The sequence below is a fragment of the Hibiscus syriacus genome, unplaced genomic scaffold (genome assembly GCF_006381635.1).
Source record: "Hibiscus syriacus cultivar Baekdansim isolate YM2019G1 unplaced genomic scaffold, ASM638163v2 tig00012370_pilon, whole genome shotgun sequence".
In the NCBI taxonomy this organism is placed as follows: domain Eukaryota; kingdom Viridiplantae; phylum Streptophyta; class Magnoliopsida; order Malvales; family Malvaceae; genus Hibiscus; species Hibiscus syriacus.
In genome coordinates, this window is record NW_024062270.1 from 935683 (window position 1) to 947185 (window position 11503).

The window sequence follows — 11503 nt, forward strand, 5'->3', positions numbered from 1 at the left end:
TAATTAATAATTTCTTTATTGATTTTCCTTTTGGGTCACACAACATCATCAATTCATTACAGTTTGATGGCAATCATCATGTCTTGTTTTCTGGATATTTTTAGGGTTTCTTCTAAGGTATTTTTGTAACATTGATGGAACAAATTTATTGCAGTTGGATGGTATAAGTTTAATTAGGTGTAAACAGAAAGCAAGGTTTCACACTTTCTGGATATTTAGTGATTTGGTCAGCATTCTTTAAATATGAACAACGAGACCCAAAAAATAAAATTATAAAATAAATTAGACAAAAAAAATATCGTAAATTATTCGAATTCAATTCGGTCAAAATTTCACCAACATTCAAACGAATATGGCTCAATTCAAGTTCTTAACGAATCGAAGTTAGTTACTTGATATCCAAACTCAAAAATAACTCAAAAAATAATTTTTTATTTTTTTAAAATTAAATCAGTAGTAATATTAATATTAATATTTATATGTTATTTCTATTTATAAAAATATGCAATATAATTTTTTTTCATATACTTAAAATGCATATTCGAATTTGGATCAAACTCGAGTTCGAACCTCAATCAAACTAAATCTGAGAATGTTTCAAATTTAATTTTTTTAGAGCTCGATCCCAACTTTAATTTTTGATTTCGAGTTTAAGTTTGACAATTTTAAACTCAAGAGCTTTTGAGTCGAATCGAACTCAACTTTAAACTTTTTGAGTTAAGTCAAATTATGTAATACTCAAACTCGACTTATTTACATTCCCAGTTGCGATAGTTAGGGGTGTTCATAATTCGATTAAAATCGAATTAACTGATCAAACCAAAATTGTGACCGGTTAATCGGTCGGTTAATTTTAGGTTGATCGGTTAACGATTAATGTTTTTTTCAAACTTCGGTTTCAGTTAATTCGATTCGAAATTGATTAATTAACCGAATTAACCAAAAATATTAAATATTTAATATATTATATATATTATTTAGCTTTAGAGGTTTTTAAACATCATTTTTAGCCGAATTAACTGACCAAATTAACAGGATAACCAAAAGTATTAAATATTTAAAATATAATTTGTATTATTTATAAATTTCGGTTAATTCAATTAATTCGGTTAACCAACTAAATAACCGAACTTAATTCAGTTCAGTTTTTTTTGAAAAAAAATGGTTCGATTGATGATCAAAGGAAAAAAAAATTCGGTTAATAAAATTTGAATAATTCGATTGGATCGATTAACCGTTTCAACACCCTAGCTATAGTAATAGTTTAGCCACTAGAATAAATCATTAACAACCAGTTATACAAGAAGTTCCTTCTAATTGTGTGTATACCGAACAGGAAAATTAAAGATTCTATGGATACTGTAATAAACAGCTATATGTAGGTTAGCATCTCCATACAAAAGAAGCAACTATGGCTCGATTCATCCAGCCCAGATACAGAACCCCATCTCTTTCTTCGAGTGTGTACTTATCACAGTAGCTTTGAAGCAGAGTCTTGATGGTGGAATTGACGAACGAGGTTTAAAGCTCGCCATCACGAACCTCGATCTCCATTTACCCAAAAGTTCGTGTCGTTCGACTCTCTCGGGCCCTTCGCATGCTATGATGTTGACGATTTTCCGTGCAAGACAGTTCTGTTCAACGCTGATCCGTTCCTTGTGATCCCTCGGCAGACTAACGTCGATAAATTCAAAGACGGCTAAGTAGTGGTTCATTGTCTCTAGAAAGTGGGGAACGAATGGGGCGGTATTCGTGTTTGCTTCTTGCTCGACGAGTTTTACCACCTTTGGAGACAAACTCTTTGCCAACCTCATCAGTCTGTCCCGATGGTTCTGAGTGCCCACACTTTCTCCTGGCATGTAATGCAGCATCATGGCAAAGCTTACGGCTATGGCTTCACCGGGTTGAATCCCGAGGTCTTCGAGTTGAACCTCTTTACAAGAAATAGCAGCGGCTTGGAACTCAAAGGGAACCTTACATGACTCCGCGAGCTTGCGTAGTCTTTGTCCCACTATTTCAAGTCCTCCTCCCCTGGCGTAAGATGATGTAGAATCATCAATGCCTATAATACGTATGCTTGGCGGTCCACCTGGTCTAGCAGCAAGAGCATGGATTAAGGTAAGCCATTGGCTTCCTTGTGCAATCTGGAGATCAATTATATGGATTCAACTTTCATATTTCATGGCTTCAGCAATTGCTCTGTTCGCTGAAATAGAGCCGAACTTGAATATGGGCAGATCTCTTGGGTGGCGTTTGGTTGTATGGAATCCTTGAAATTAGTGGGAATTGGAATCTAATTCCACCACTTTCTCATGTTTGATTCAAGTTTTTCAAGGGAATTAGAATCCCTGATGGAATTCAATTCCCTTGTTGGAGGGAATTGAAATTTGACCATATTACCCTCATCAATCCTTTGGTAACTTATTCATATATTGAATAAAAATATTTTTTTATTATTTCGGGTCTGGTTGGGTTTCTAATTCATATATTCGGGTCGGGTGAAACTTTATTTTGGTCGGGTCGGATCGGGTTTTTTAAGTGTGATATTCGGGTCGGTTCGAGTTCGGGTTTAGGGTGAAAAAAATCGGACCGACCCGAAAATATATATAATTCAGGTCGGGTCGGATTAAGTCACTGTTTTTATTAAATAAAAATAATTTTTTATTATTTCGGGTCGAGTTGGGTCAGATTTCTAATTAATATATTCGGGTCGGGTCGGATGAAACTTTATTTTGTTCGGGTCGAGTCGGGTTTTTTAAGTATGATATTCGTGTCGGGTCGAGTCGGGTCGGGTTTTTTTAAGTGTGATATTCGGGTCAGATCGGGTCGGGTTCGGGTTTAGGGTGAAAAAAACCGGACCGACTCGAAAAATATATATATAATTTTACCTTATATATTTAGGAATAATTACAATAATACCCCTCTATATATAATTTTTTTCAATTAAGTTAATGTTTTTATTGAATAAAAATATTTTTTTTATTATTTGAGTCGTGTCGGGTCGAGTTTCTAATTCATATATTGAATAAAAATGGTTTTTGGTAACTAATTTACATACTCCGATTGGAATGTATCGAAATAATGCTCTATCTTTTGGTAACTTATTAACATATTTTGATTGCGATGATTTTAACTTATAATGTTTATTAGTATGATTTTTATAATTTATTGAAATGAATAATCAATCAATAAAATGAAAATTTAATATTTTTTAATTTTATATATATATTACTACATGTAAGTTGTAAAATAAACTAAAATAAAACAAAAAAAAAGAAGGGCAATTATGTCATTTTATATTACTGAAATCAAATTCATCTGACATGTCTGCGAATCAAACAGAATATGAAATTAGATTCCAATTCCATTTCCTGCCAACCAAACAGAATATGGAATTCGATTCCAATTCCTTCACAGATTCTAATTCCCTCGTAAACATTCCAGAGAACCAAACGCCAGAGTATGTGCATGTATGAAAGCAGTTCAGCACCGGTAGGCTCTTTGCATCTTATGGCTTTGTAGATAGAACTTCCTGAGGAGGCCAACCTAGCAACAAGCCCTTCCAACATGTAGGCTTTTAACCGTTGCTTCGGTCTTCTGCAAGCTTGATTATTATGGGCATCTTTCCTAACTTTGTTTCTAACTTTCTCAGCTCACTGGTAAAGTGCAAAATGCATTTTGTACTGGTAAAGTGCAAAATGCATTTTGCACTTTTGTGTTAATGATAGGTGTGGTGTGGGGTTTCACATAGCATGTTAACTAACTGTTCTTTATTGGCAATGCAATTTTTGTTTATTTTATGTTGCTTCCAATTAGTTTTCTTTCCTGGGTAGATCTCTTTAATAGTTAGAACTACAAAGCATGTGTTTCTTTGATTCAACTTCCATGTTCAGTTCCTGGTGAGTATTTTGCCAACTTGGATACCACTGGAAGAACAATTGATTTGGATCAGCGGCCCGAGCTTATGTGTGGAATTTGTAGCACCAACTGAATACATGGTGCGGCCTCCAATGCCGCCACTATACTTTTTTTCATTGATGTTTCAATATCTGCAGTAAGAAGTGGTATGATTGAGTTAAGCATTTCCTTTAAGGCAGTTAATTATTTACCATAACTTCTTGTAATAAAGCATTTTGTTATTCTAATAAGAATTTTAAAAGGCATTTTCTTCTGATTGTAATGTGAATTAAGGACATGTGAAGTACAGTTGAGGAGGCTGCTCTTTTTCTGATCAGCTATTAGTGCTCAATATTGTTCCGATATTCTGTATAAAATGCTGGCTTGGGTTATCTAGTGTCTGTCTCATATACTTTGTACAATTTGGAAGAGATAGATGGGCGGTCTTTGCCACAACTTGGTCTTAAATATGGTTATAAAGTAAGGTTTGCAAGAATCTTTTGCCTCGCCATGAAATCTGTAGAGAAATATGGGTCAGCCTTTACCAATAATAGCATTCTTTTTAGTTTCTTGCTGATGTCTGTGTTGTATATTGGTTGTTTGACCATCTATTTACCGTAGAGTCAACTTGGGGGAAAGCTGCTAATATTCCAGAACTCATTGCCTTCCCTGGGAGTTGGGCGCTTGAAGTTTGCGTGGGGATGATCTTCGTGTGTATGGAACTGATAAGGAGCAAATATTAAGATTACCAGAAGATCCCTTCTACAAGAAAATGGCTGCAGATCTTACGAAGTACCAGATAGGGGTTAATATTTATGCCTTCAGTGACAAATACACTGACATAGCCTCATTAGGTGGAAAAACACTGCCCTTTCCGATATAGATAATATAGATGTTTATAAGAGCTTTTAGTGATACTGGATATCTCTTTTATGAAAATTTCAATGTAGGAACCCTGGCAAAATATACTGGAGGTCAAGTGTATTATTATCCAAGCTTCCAATCAGGCATTCATGGAGAGAAGCTGAGGCATGAATTAACCAGAGATCTCACTAGGGAAACATCCTGGGAAGCAGTTATGCGCATAAGATGTGGAAAAGGTCTGCAGATTTTAAAAACCTTTAAAATATTTCAATAAGGATGTTGAGCTTGCAACTGATAATCACTCCTAGCTCATATTTCAGCCATCCCCTCGAGCTGACGATTTCAAAAACACCAAGAGGTTGCCTTTGGTTGCAGAAAGCCTAGATTCAAGAGGCCTTTATATATATGACGATGGTTTCCGCTTTGTTATTTGGTTTGGTAGAATGCTATCTCCCGATATAGCTAAGAATTTACTCGGGCCAGACTTTGCAGCCGAATTATCAAGGGTATGATCTCTTCTTGATGAAGCTGTATTCTTATTATTTCAAGTTTGTTGAATATGATAGGTTTAATCTGTCCTAGTGACCATTTAATGTGTAAAAGGAACTTGTATCATTGTTGGTATTCAACATATATACAAGTTTTGCTTCAAATGCTGGCCATGATAACACTGTTTGAAGTTAATCTGTCAGACTATTCCTTTGACCTTTCCTTGGCATGCCCCGTGATGAGTTTGTAACTTAACTGGTTCTTCATGTTGTCAATTTAAAATCAGGTTATTCTTACCAAGCAGGATAATGAAATGTCGAGAAGGCTGATGAAGATATTGAAGAAACTAAGAGAGAGTGACCCTTCATATTATCAACTTCCTTATCTTGTAAGACAAGGTGAACAACCCAGGGAAGGTTTGCTGCTGCTCGGTAATCTTATCGAGGACCAGATGGGTGGAACCACTGGTTACGATTACAACTCAACTTGAACTCAAAATGTAAATAAAGTACAAGTCTTCCATGGCCTGCCTTAAGCTTTTGTTGATTAACCCAAGTGAAGAAAAGGCTATGAAATAAAATACAGAGAATTTACAATTTTACTACATACCTCAAATTGTATTTGATTTGATATCAATTTTTGGATGTGAGCAGTTTTTTACCCTTGTAGATGCTTAACGAGTCCAGTCCAGTCCAGTCCAGTCCATTTCCTCCGGTAGAGTAGGCATTTTTGGGCAATCAAGAATCTCAAGTTCATGAAGTGAAGTGAGATCTTTCAGCCACACTGGTAGTGCTTCGATGTTGTTGCAACTTTCGATTCGTATTCGCCGCAAAGTCGAAGAAGATCCTTTGAGAAGCAATTCTGGCAAATCTTTCAACTCTTCCAAATCCCAGAGTGACAAAGTTTTGAGGCTCAACTGAAGGTTGACATCTCCCTCTTCTGGTTCCATTAGTAAATTGATTCTTTTGCATGAAGATATACTGAGGACTTGTAATCTGGTTAGAAATTTCATGCTCCTTGGCAATGAGACAAGATTAGAACAACCCAAGAGATCAAGTGTTCCGAGTGATGTAAGATGCTTCAGTCCTTCAGGTAAACATTCTAAATTGTCGCAGTCAATCAAGCCCAAGTGTTGAAGACAAGGCCAACATCCTTGTTGAATCTCTGTCAAATGCTTAGCTTTGATAGTTATTTCCAGATATCTCAACTCAATCAAGCATTTCATGCTTTTGGGTAGTTGTTTCAAAGGAATTCCCGACATTCTTAGCTTTTGCAACAACCGGAGCTCGTAGAAGGATCTCGGGAGTTCCGTTATGCTGCGACAGCCGGCCAAGTCGAGGTCTCTTAAGTGCTTCAATTTACCAATGTCCTTATGTAAACCAGTCAATGATGCTTGAGATCGTAGACGAAGTACTCGCAGGTGCTCGAAATTGGAGACACAGAGATTTATTAGTGATTCCTCAATGGTATTTGATTGCTTCGAAACCCCCTGGATGATCACTGTTCTAACGTTTCTCAGTTTCTGCAAGTAGTGTGGAACTATTTCTAGCTTGTCATCAGAAAATGATAAATGTCGAACATTTTCATCGGCGGTTGTTCGGTTACTCACCGTTTTACACTCTTTTTGGGACACTTCCAATGCAAGATCATGGACCAGGTCGTGCATTCTGAAGGCAAAATAAGTGCCGTAATCCTTCTCCTTCTCGATGAGGCACCTTGACAGTAATTCATACAAATACCGATCGCCAACAGCTTCCCACTCTTGGTTTTCCCTTGGATGCTCAAGCAGTCCATTTGCCATCCAAAGTTGGATGACTTCATGGCTACGGTAAATCTCATCCTTTTTGTACAATGCCAAAAAAGCGAAACATCGTTGCAAACGAGACGGTAAATGATCGTAACTCAACTTCAACACCGGTAAAATACTATTATCGCTTTGCTCGAGTCTCCACATTTCACTGTCTCTTACAGAGATCCAATAAGATTCATCTGTTTTCCTATATAATAGGCTTCCCAATGTTCTCACAGCCAAAGGAACTCCTTTGCATCTTTTCACAATGTCATCCCCAATTCTCATGAGATTTGGATGTCGTCTCTCATCACCATCTTTGAAAGCCCGTTTCTTAAACAATCTCAAGCAATCTTCATGGGGGAGACCTTCCAGTTCAATAGGGCGAATCGGACTTATTATCGAGGCAACCGTCAAACTTCGAGTGGTCACAATGATCTTGCTTTTGAACCAGCCACCCATTGAGCTCAATATATCTATGAAGTCGGCCCATCTTTCTTGATTATCGTTCCAGACATCGTCTAGAACGAGCAGAAACTCCTTGTCCTTCAAAAGACTTCGTAAACAGTTCTGCAATGCATCAAGCCCCGAATTATCACAGTTTTCTTCTCTGTTAATAGAGTGAATCATCAGCTTGAGCATACTTGGAAGATCAAATTCCTTTGGAACGCAGACCCAGAGCTTCTGTTGGAAAAGACGAGTAACTTCACGATAATTGTACACCAATTGAGCGACCGTGGTTTTACCTAGACCGCCCAATCCAACAATGGGGATGACAGGGTCACTTGATCTCATCAAAAGATCAATAATTTTCCTTTTATCATCTTCTCTGCCAATGACATCCCAAGAGTTCACAAAAGAGTGAGTGTCTCTCTGAAAAACACGCCGGTTGTCGTTGCTACACTCTCTTAGACCAAAGCTGTCCCACTCGGCGGCAAGTTCGCTTAGCCTCCGATTGATCTCTTTGATTTTATGATTCATTGTCAGAGAGAATGTACCGTGCAAGCGTCCAGTAGAAAATTTACGCCGGAAGCCGAGGTTGGAATGATTGGATACCTGTTTGCGGACAGCCTCACACTTGAAATCATCGATAACATCCTCGGCATCATAAAAGATGTCTCTGAGCTTCCACATACAGAGGCGCAGGTTTTCGTTCTGGTGCTGCTGCCGCTCGGCATCGAAAAGCACGGCTTGAATGCGGCTCAGGGTCTCCTTGAGCTTCTTCAAATCTCGGTCGACAAGGAAGGCCGTGTAAGCTTTGTTAGCGATGGCGCGGACTATTTTCTCCAGAACCACTGATGCAATAGGGGCCAAAAACGTTTCTGCCATAGTTGAACTCTTAAGAGCAAAGAAAGAGAGGCAATTGCCTAATGAAATGAAGCACTCAAAAACGATTCTCTTTCCTTCTTTTTCAGCAATATGAGCAAATTATCTTGTGGCTGCAGATCATCAACGAATCTATATATATAGATTCCATAGTTGAATACTCTTGGAGGGTATTTTACAGGAAATATCATCAAATTGTATCCTCAAACCCTCTAACCAAAAGAACCATTCCAAGTCTACAAGGAAAGGTCGCAGAAGGAACTATGATCTTGTACCTCGTACATATGTAATAATTAGGGGCGTTGAAAACCGGGTATCTGCATTTTCGGGTATCCGAAATATCGGATACTTGATTTTTCGGGTAGTATATTTGGCGGCTTGTGATCCGGTCCATTAAGTTTGACTATATGTATTTTCGGGTCATGAGTACCCGGTTCATATATTTATTTATATTTTTTAATTTAATTTATTTAAAAATCACATAAGAAACACATAAAAATTTAAAAGTCATATTATACAATCCACATACAAAAATTAGTGAATTGAAGTTAGTTTTAAGGATAAATAATATTTAGATATACATATTAAATTTTATTTCCAAAAAGAACATTAAAAGTATCAATATCGATTGTGGTTTTTTTTTTCGAATCTCATATTGACAAATTAATAAAAATTTCTTTGAAAAATTTAAAACTTAAAAATACATAATACAAATCTATGAAAAATGTAGGGATATAAATTTAATTTTAAGGTAAAAATACTAAGGAATCCAAAATAAAAATATAATTTAAACTAAATATATATATTAAAACTACCGAGTCGGTCGAGTACCCCAATTATAAAAAAATTCAGCCTAGACCTAGCCCAACTACCCGAAAAATATTACGGGTCTGATACTCGGTCCGATCGAGTAATTTTTTTAAAAGATTATACAGTTTTTTATATTCATGTCAGTGGTCGACGAGTCGGGTGTTTTTGAACACCTCTAGTAATCATTAATCGTTATCAAAACATGAACAATTTAAAAGTATATTAAATAAAAAAAAGTACAACGAATCAAATATGAGAGAGAGTATAATTGAGTGAAGAATGACGTAGTTTACTCAATTATTTATTGGAGAGATAATTTCATTATGCTTAAAAAGAAGCAATGACTATGTGATAAAAGTTATAATACGTTACTCAATTTTTAACGATTAAATTACAATTAATAAAATTTAATAATTGTCATAACAACTAATTATATTATTTAAGTTAAATAATCGTAAACTCCTTACTCTCGAGTAAATTAAGATGGAAAAATCATGAATCTTGATGATACCAACAAGAGACGAAAATGTCAATTAATTTAGTTTGGATATGACTTTTCTTTTAACTGAATTATTAAATGTAGAAATTTGTTGATTAAGCCCACACGCTCTTCTCAATTAATTTATTGATATGACAGCATGTTGTGTTTCAGTTTTTTAAGTCCTGCCAATCATGTAATCATTCATATATATATATATAGAGAGGGTCGGATCGGGTTTTTGGTCCACCCGACCCGAGAGCAAGAGAGTCTCTACCCGAGACCCGACCCGACCCTAATATATGACATAGAAATCCGATCCGAAATAATAAAAAAATTATTTTTATTCAATAAAAACAGACTTAATTGAAACAAATATATATATATATAGGTGTATTATTGTAATTATCCCTAAATATATATTATAAAATTATATTTTTTTCGGGTCGGATCGGATTTTTTTCACCCTAAATCCGAACCCGACCTAAACACCACATAAAAAAACCCGACCCGAACCTAATTTTTTTTTAAAAAAAATCGACCCAATCAGGTCGGGTTTAAATACCCATCCCTGTATATATATATTGCATCTATTTACCCAAAAAACCCTTTTCATATATTAGAGATTCTATGTAGTTGTAATAAATATACATTAGTTCTATGTAGTTGTAATAAATATATATTAGTTGTAGGTAATGAAAGCAAATGAATTATACAAAGTCTTCTGGAAATATTTTTTTTTATATTGTATTAAATAATGATATTATTCATCTTTGCTCAAACGATCGCTATCTATGTTTCGATATAATTTTTATCGTATTTCTTTTTAGTTATGTTCTACACATTCTCAATTTTTGATAATGAACGTTCAATCATCCAGCTATAGTCGTTGGTGATCGAACTCGTAACCTCTAGAAACAATAATAATTTTTTTAATCACTGAGACAAATTGATTCGTGTTATTATATTTATTATTATATATTAATAACTTTTGCATCCCTAATCAATTTGCTTAAGATTAAGCTAACACTGCAAAGGGTGGGCCTCTCTTTGCATTGAACCCAATAATAATTAACTTAATCCTTAAGCTTCCATTAATTCTGTCTTATATGTACATACACATAGATCAGGCATGGATCGAAGGGGAAGAAGGAAGGTAGTCTCCTTCTGAAATTTTTAAATTCTCATATATTTTAGATTTTTTGTGTATTTTCTATTAATAATTTATTCTCTTCCTAAAATTTTATATGTTCTTCCCTGAAACGGATTATTTGAATATCGAATCCGATGACTTGTATAAAGAGCTAGAAGCAGAAGCGCATCTGAATTACATGATAAGTTTAAATCCTATATAGATTTTCTCTTGTCGTAAACACTATTATTCTCTAACAGGATAAGAGTAATACAAGTTAATATATTTCTTGGAGACCACTATCTCTTTATATATACATAAATATTATGTTAGTCTATAACTATACCCCTCGTCAAATTATAAATACAACTTATGGCATCTACACTTTGATTTTATGACACTTTAATACCTATGACATATGTAACGTAATCGGTCACTTAATTTTGTATCACACTTTGTGATAATCGATAACATTGCATATGCGAAGGTAAGCATTTTGTTATCTTGTATTACATTTTTTAATTAAAAACAGCAGTTTTATTGACCCTGCATGCTTTCTCCCTTTCGGTTTCAATATTCGAGTAATAAAAGTGCAGAAATCAAGAAGCAAATAAATACAACCTGCTGGAACCTTAAAACTCCAACTCCTTGTCTGTTTGAAAACCAGGCAAAATTGATTCCATTAGTAAATTGATTCTTTTGCATGAAGATATACCGA

At 35.3% G+C, this 11503-nt stretch overlaps 1 protein-coding gene and 1 pseudogene across 1 annotated transcript; both read right to left on the minus strand.

The window, feature by feature from the left end:
• Positions 1-1295: 1295 nt before the first annotated feature.
• On the minus strand, positions 1296-3704 carry LOC120205343 (annotated as a pseudogene).
• Positions 3705-5781: 2077 nt separating this feature from the next.
• On the minus strand, positions 5782-8425 carry LOC120205280 (putative disease resistance protein RGA1). The gene has a single exon (XM_039205189.1). The coding sequence runs from the start codon at positions 8366-8368 to the stop codon at positions 5924-5926; it is 2445 nt and encodes an 814-aa protein (XP_039061120.1). The 5' UTR covers positions 8369-8425; the 3' UTR covers positions 5782-5923.
• Positions 8426-11503: the final 3078 nt, after the last annotated feature.

What these genes read in the sequence shown, in the direction of transcription:
- LOC120205280 (XM_039205189.1), bottom strand. Translation starts at nt 8,368, where the DNA reads ATGGCAGAAACGTTTTTGGCCCCTATTGCATCAGTGGTTCTGGAGAAA.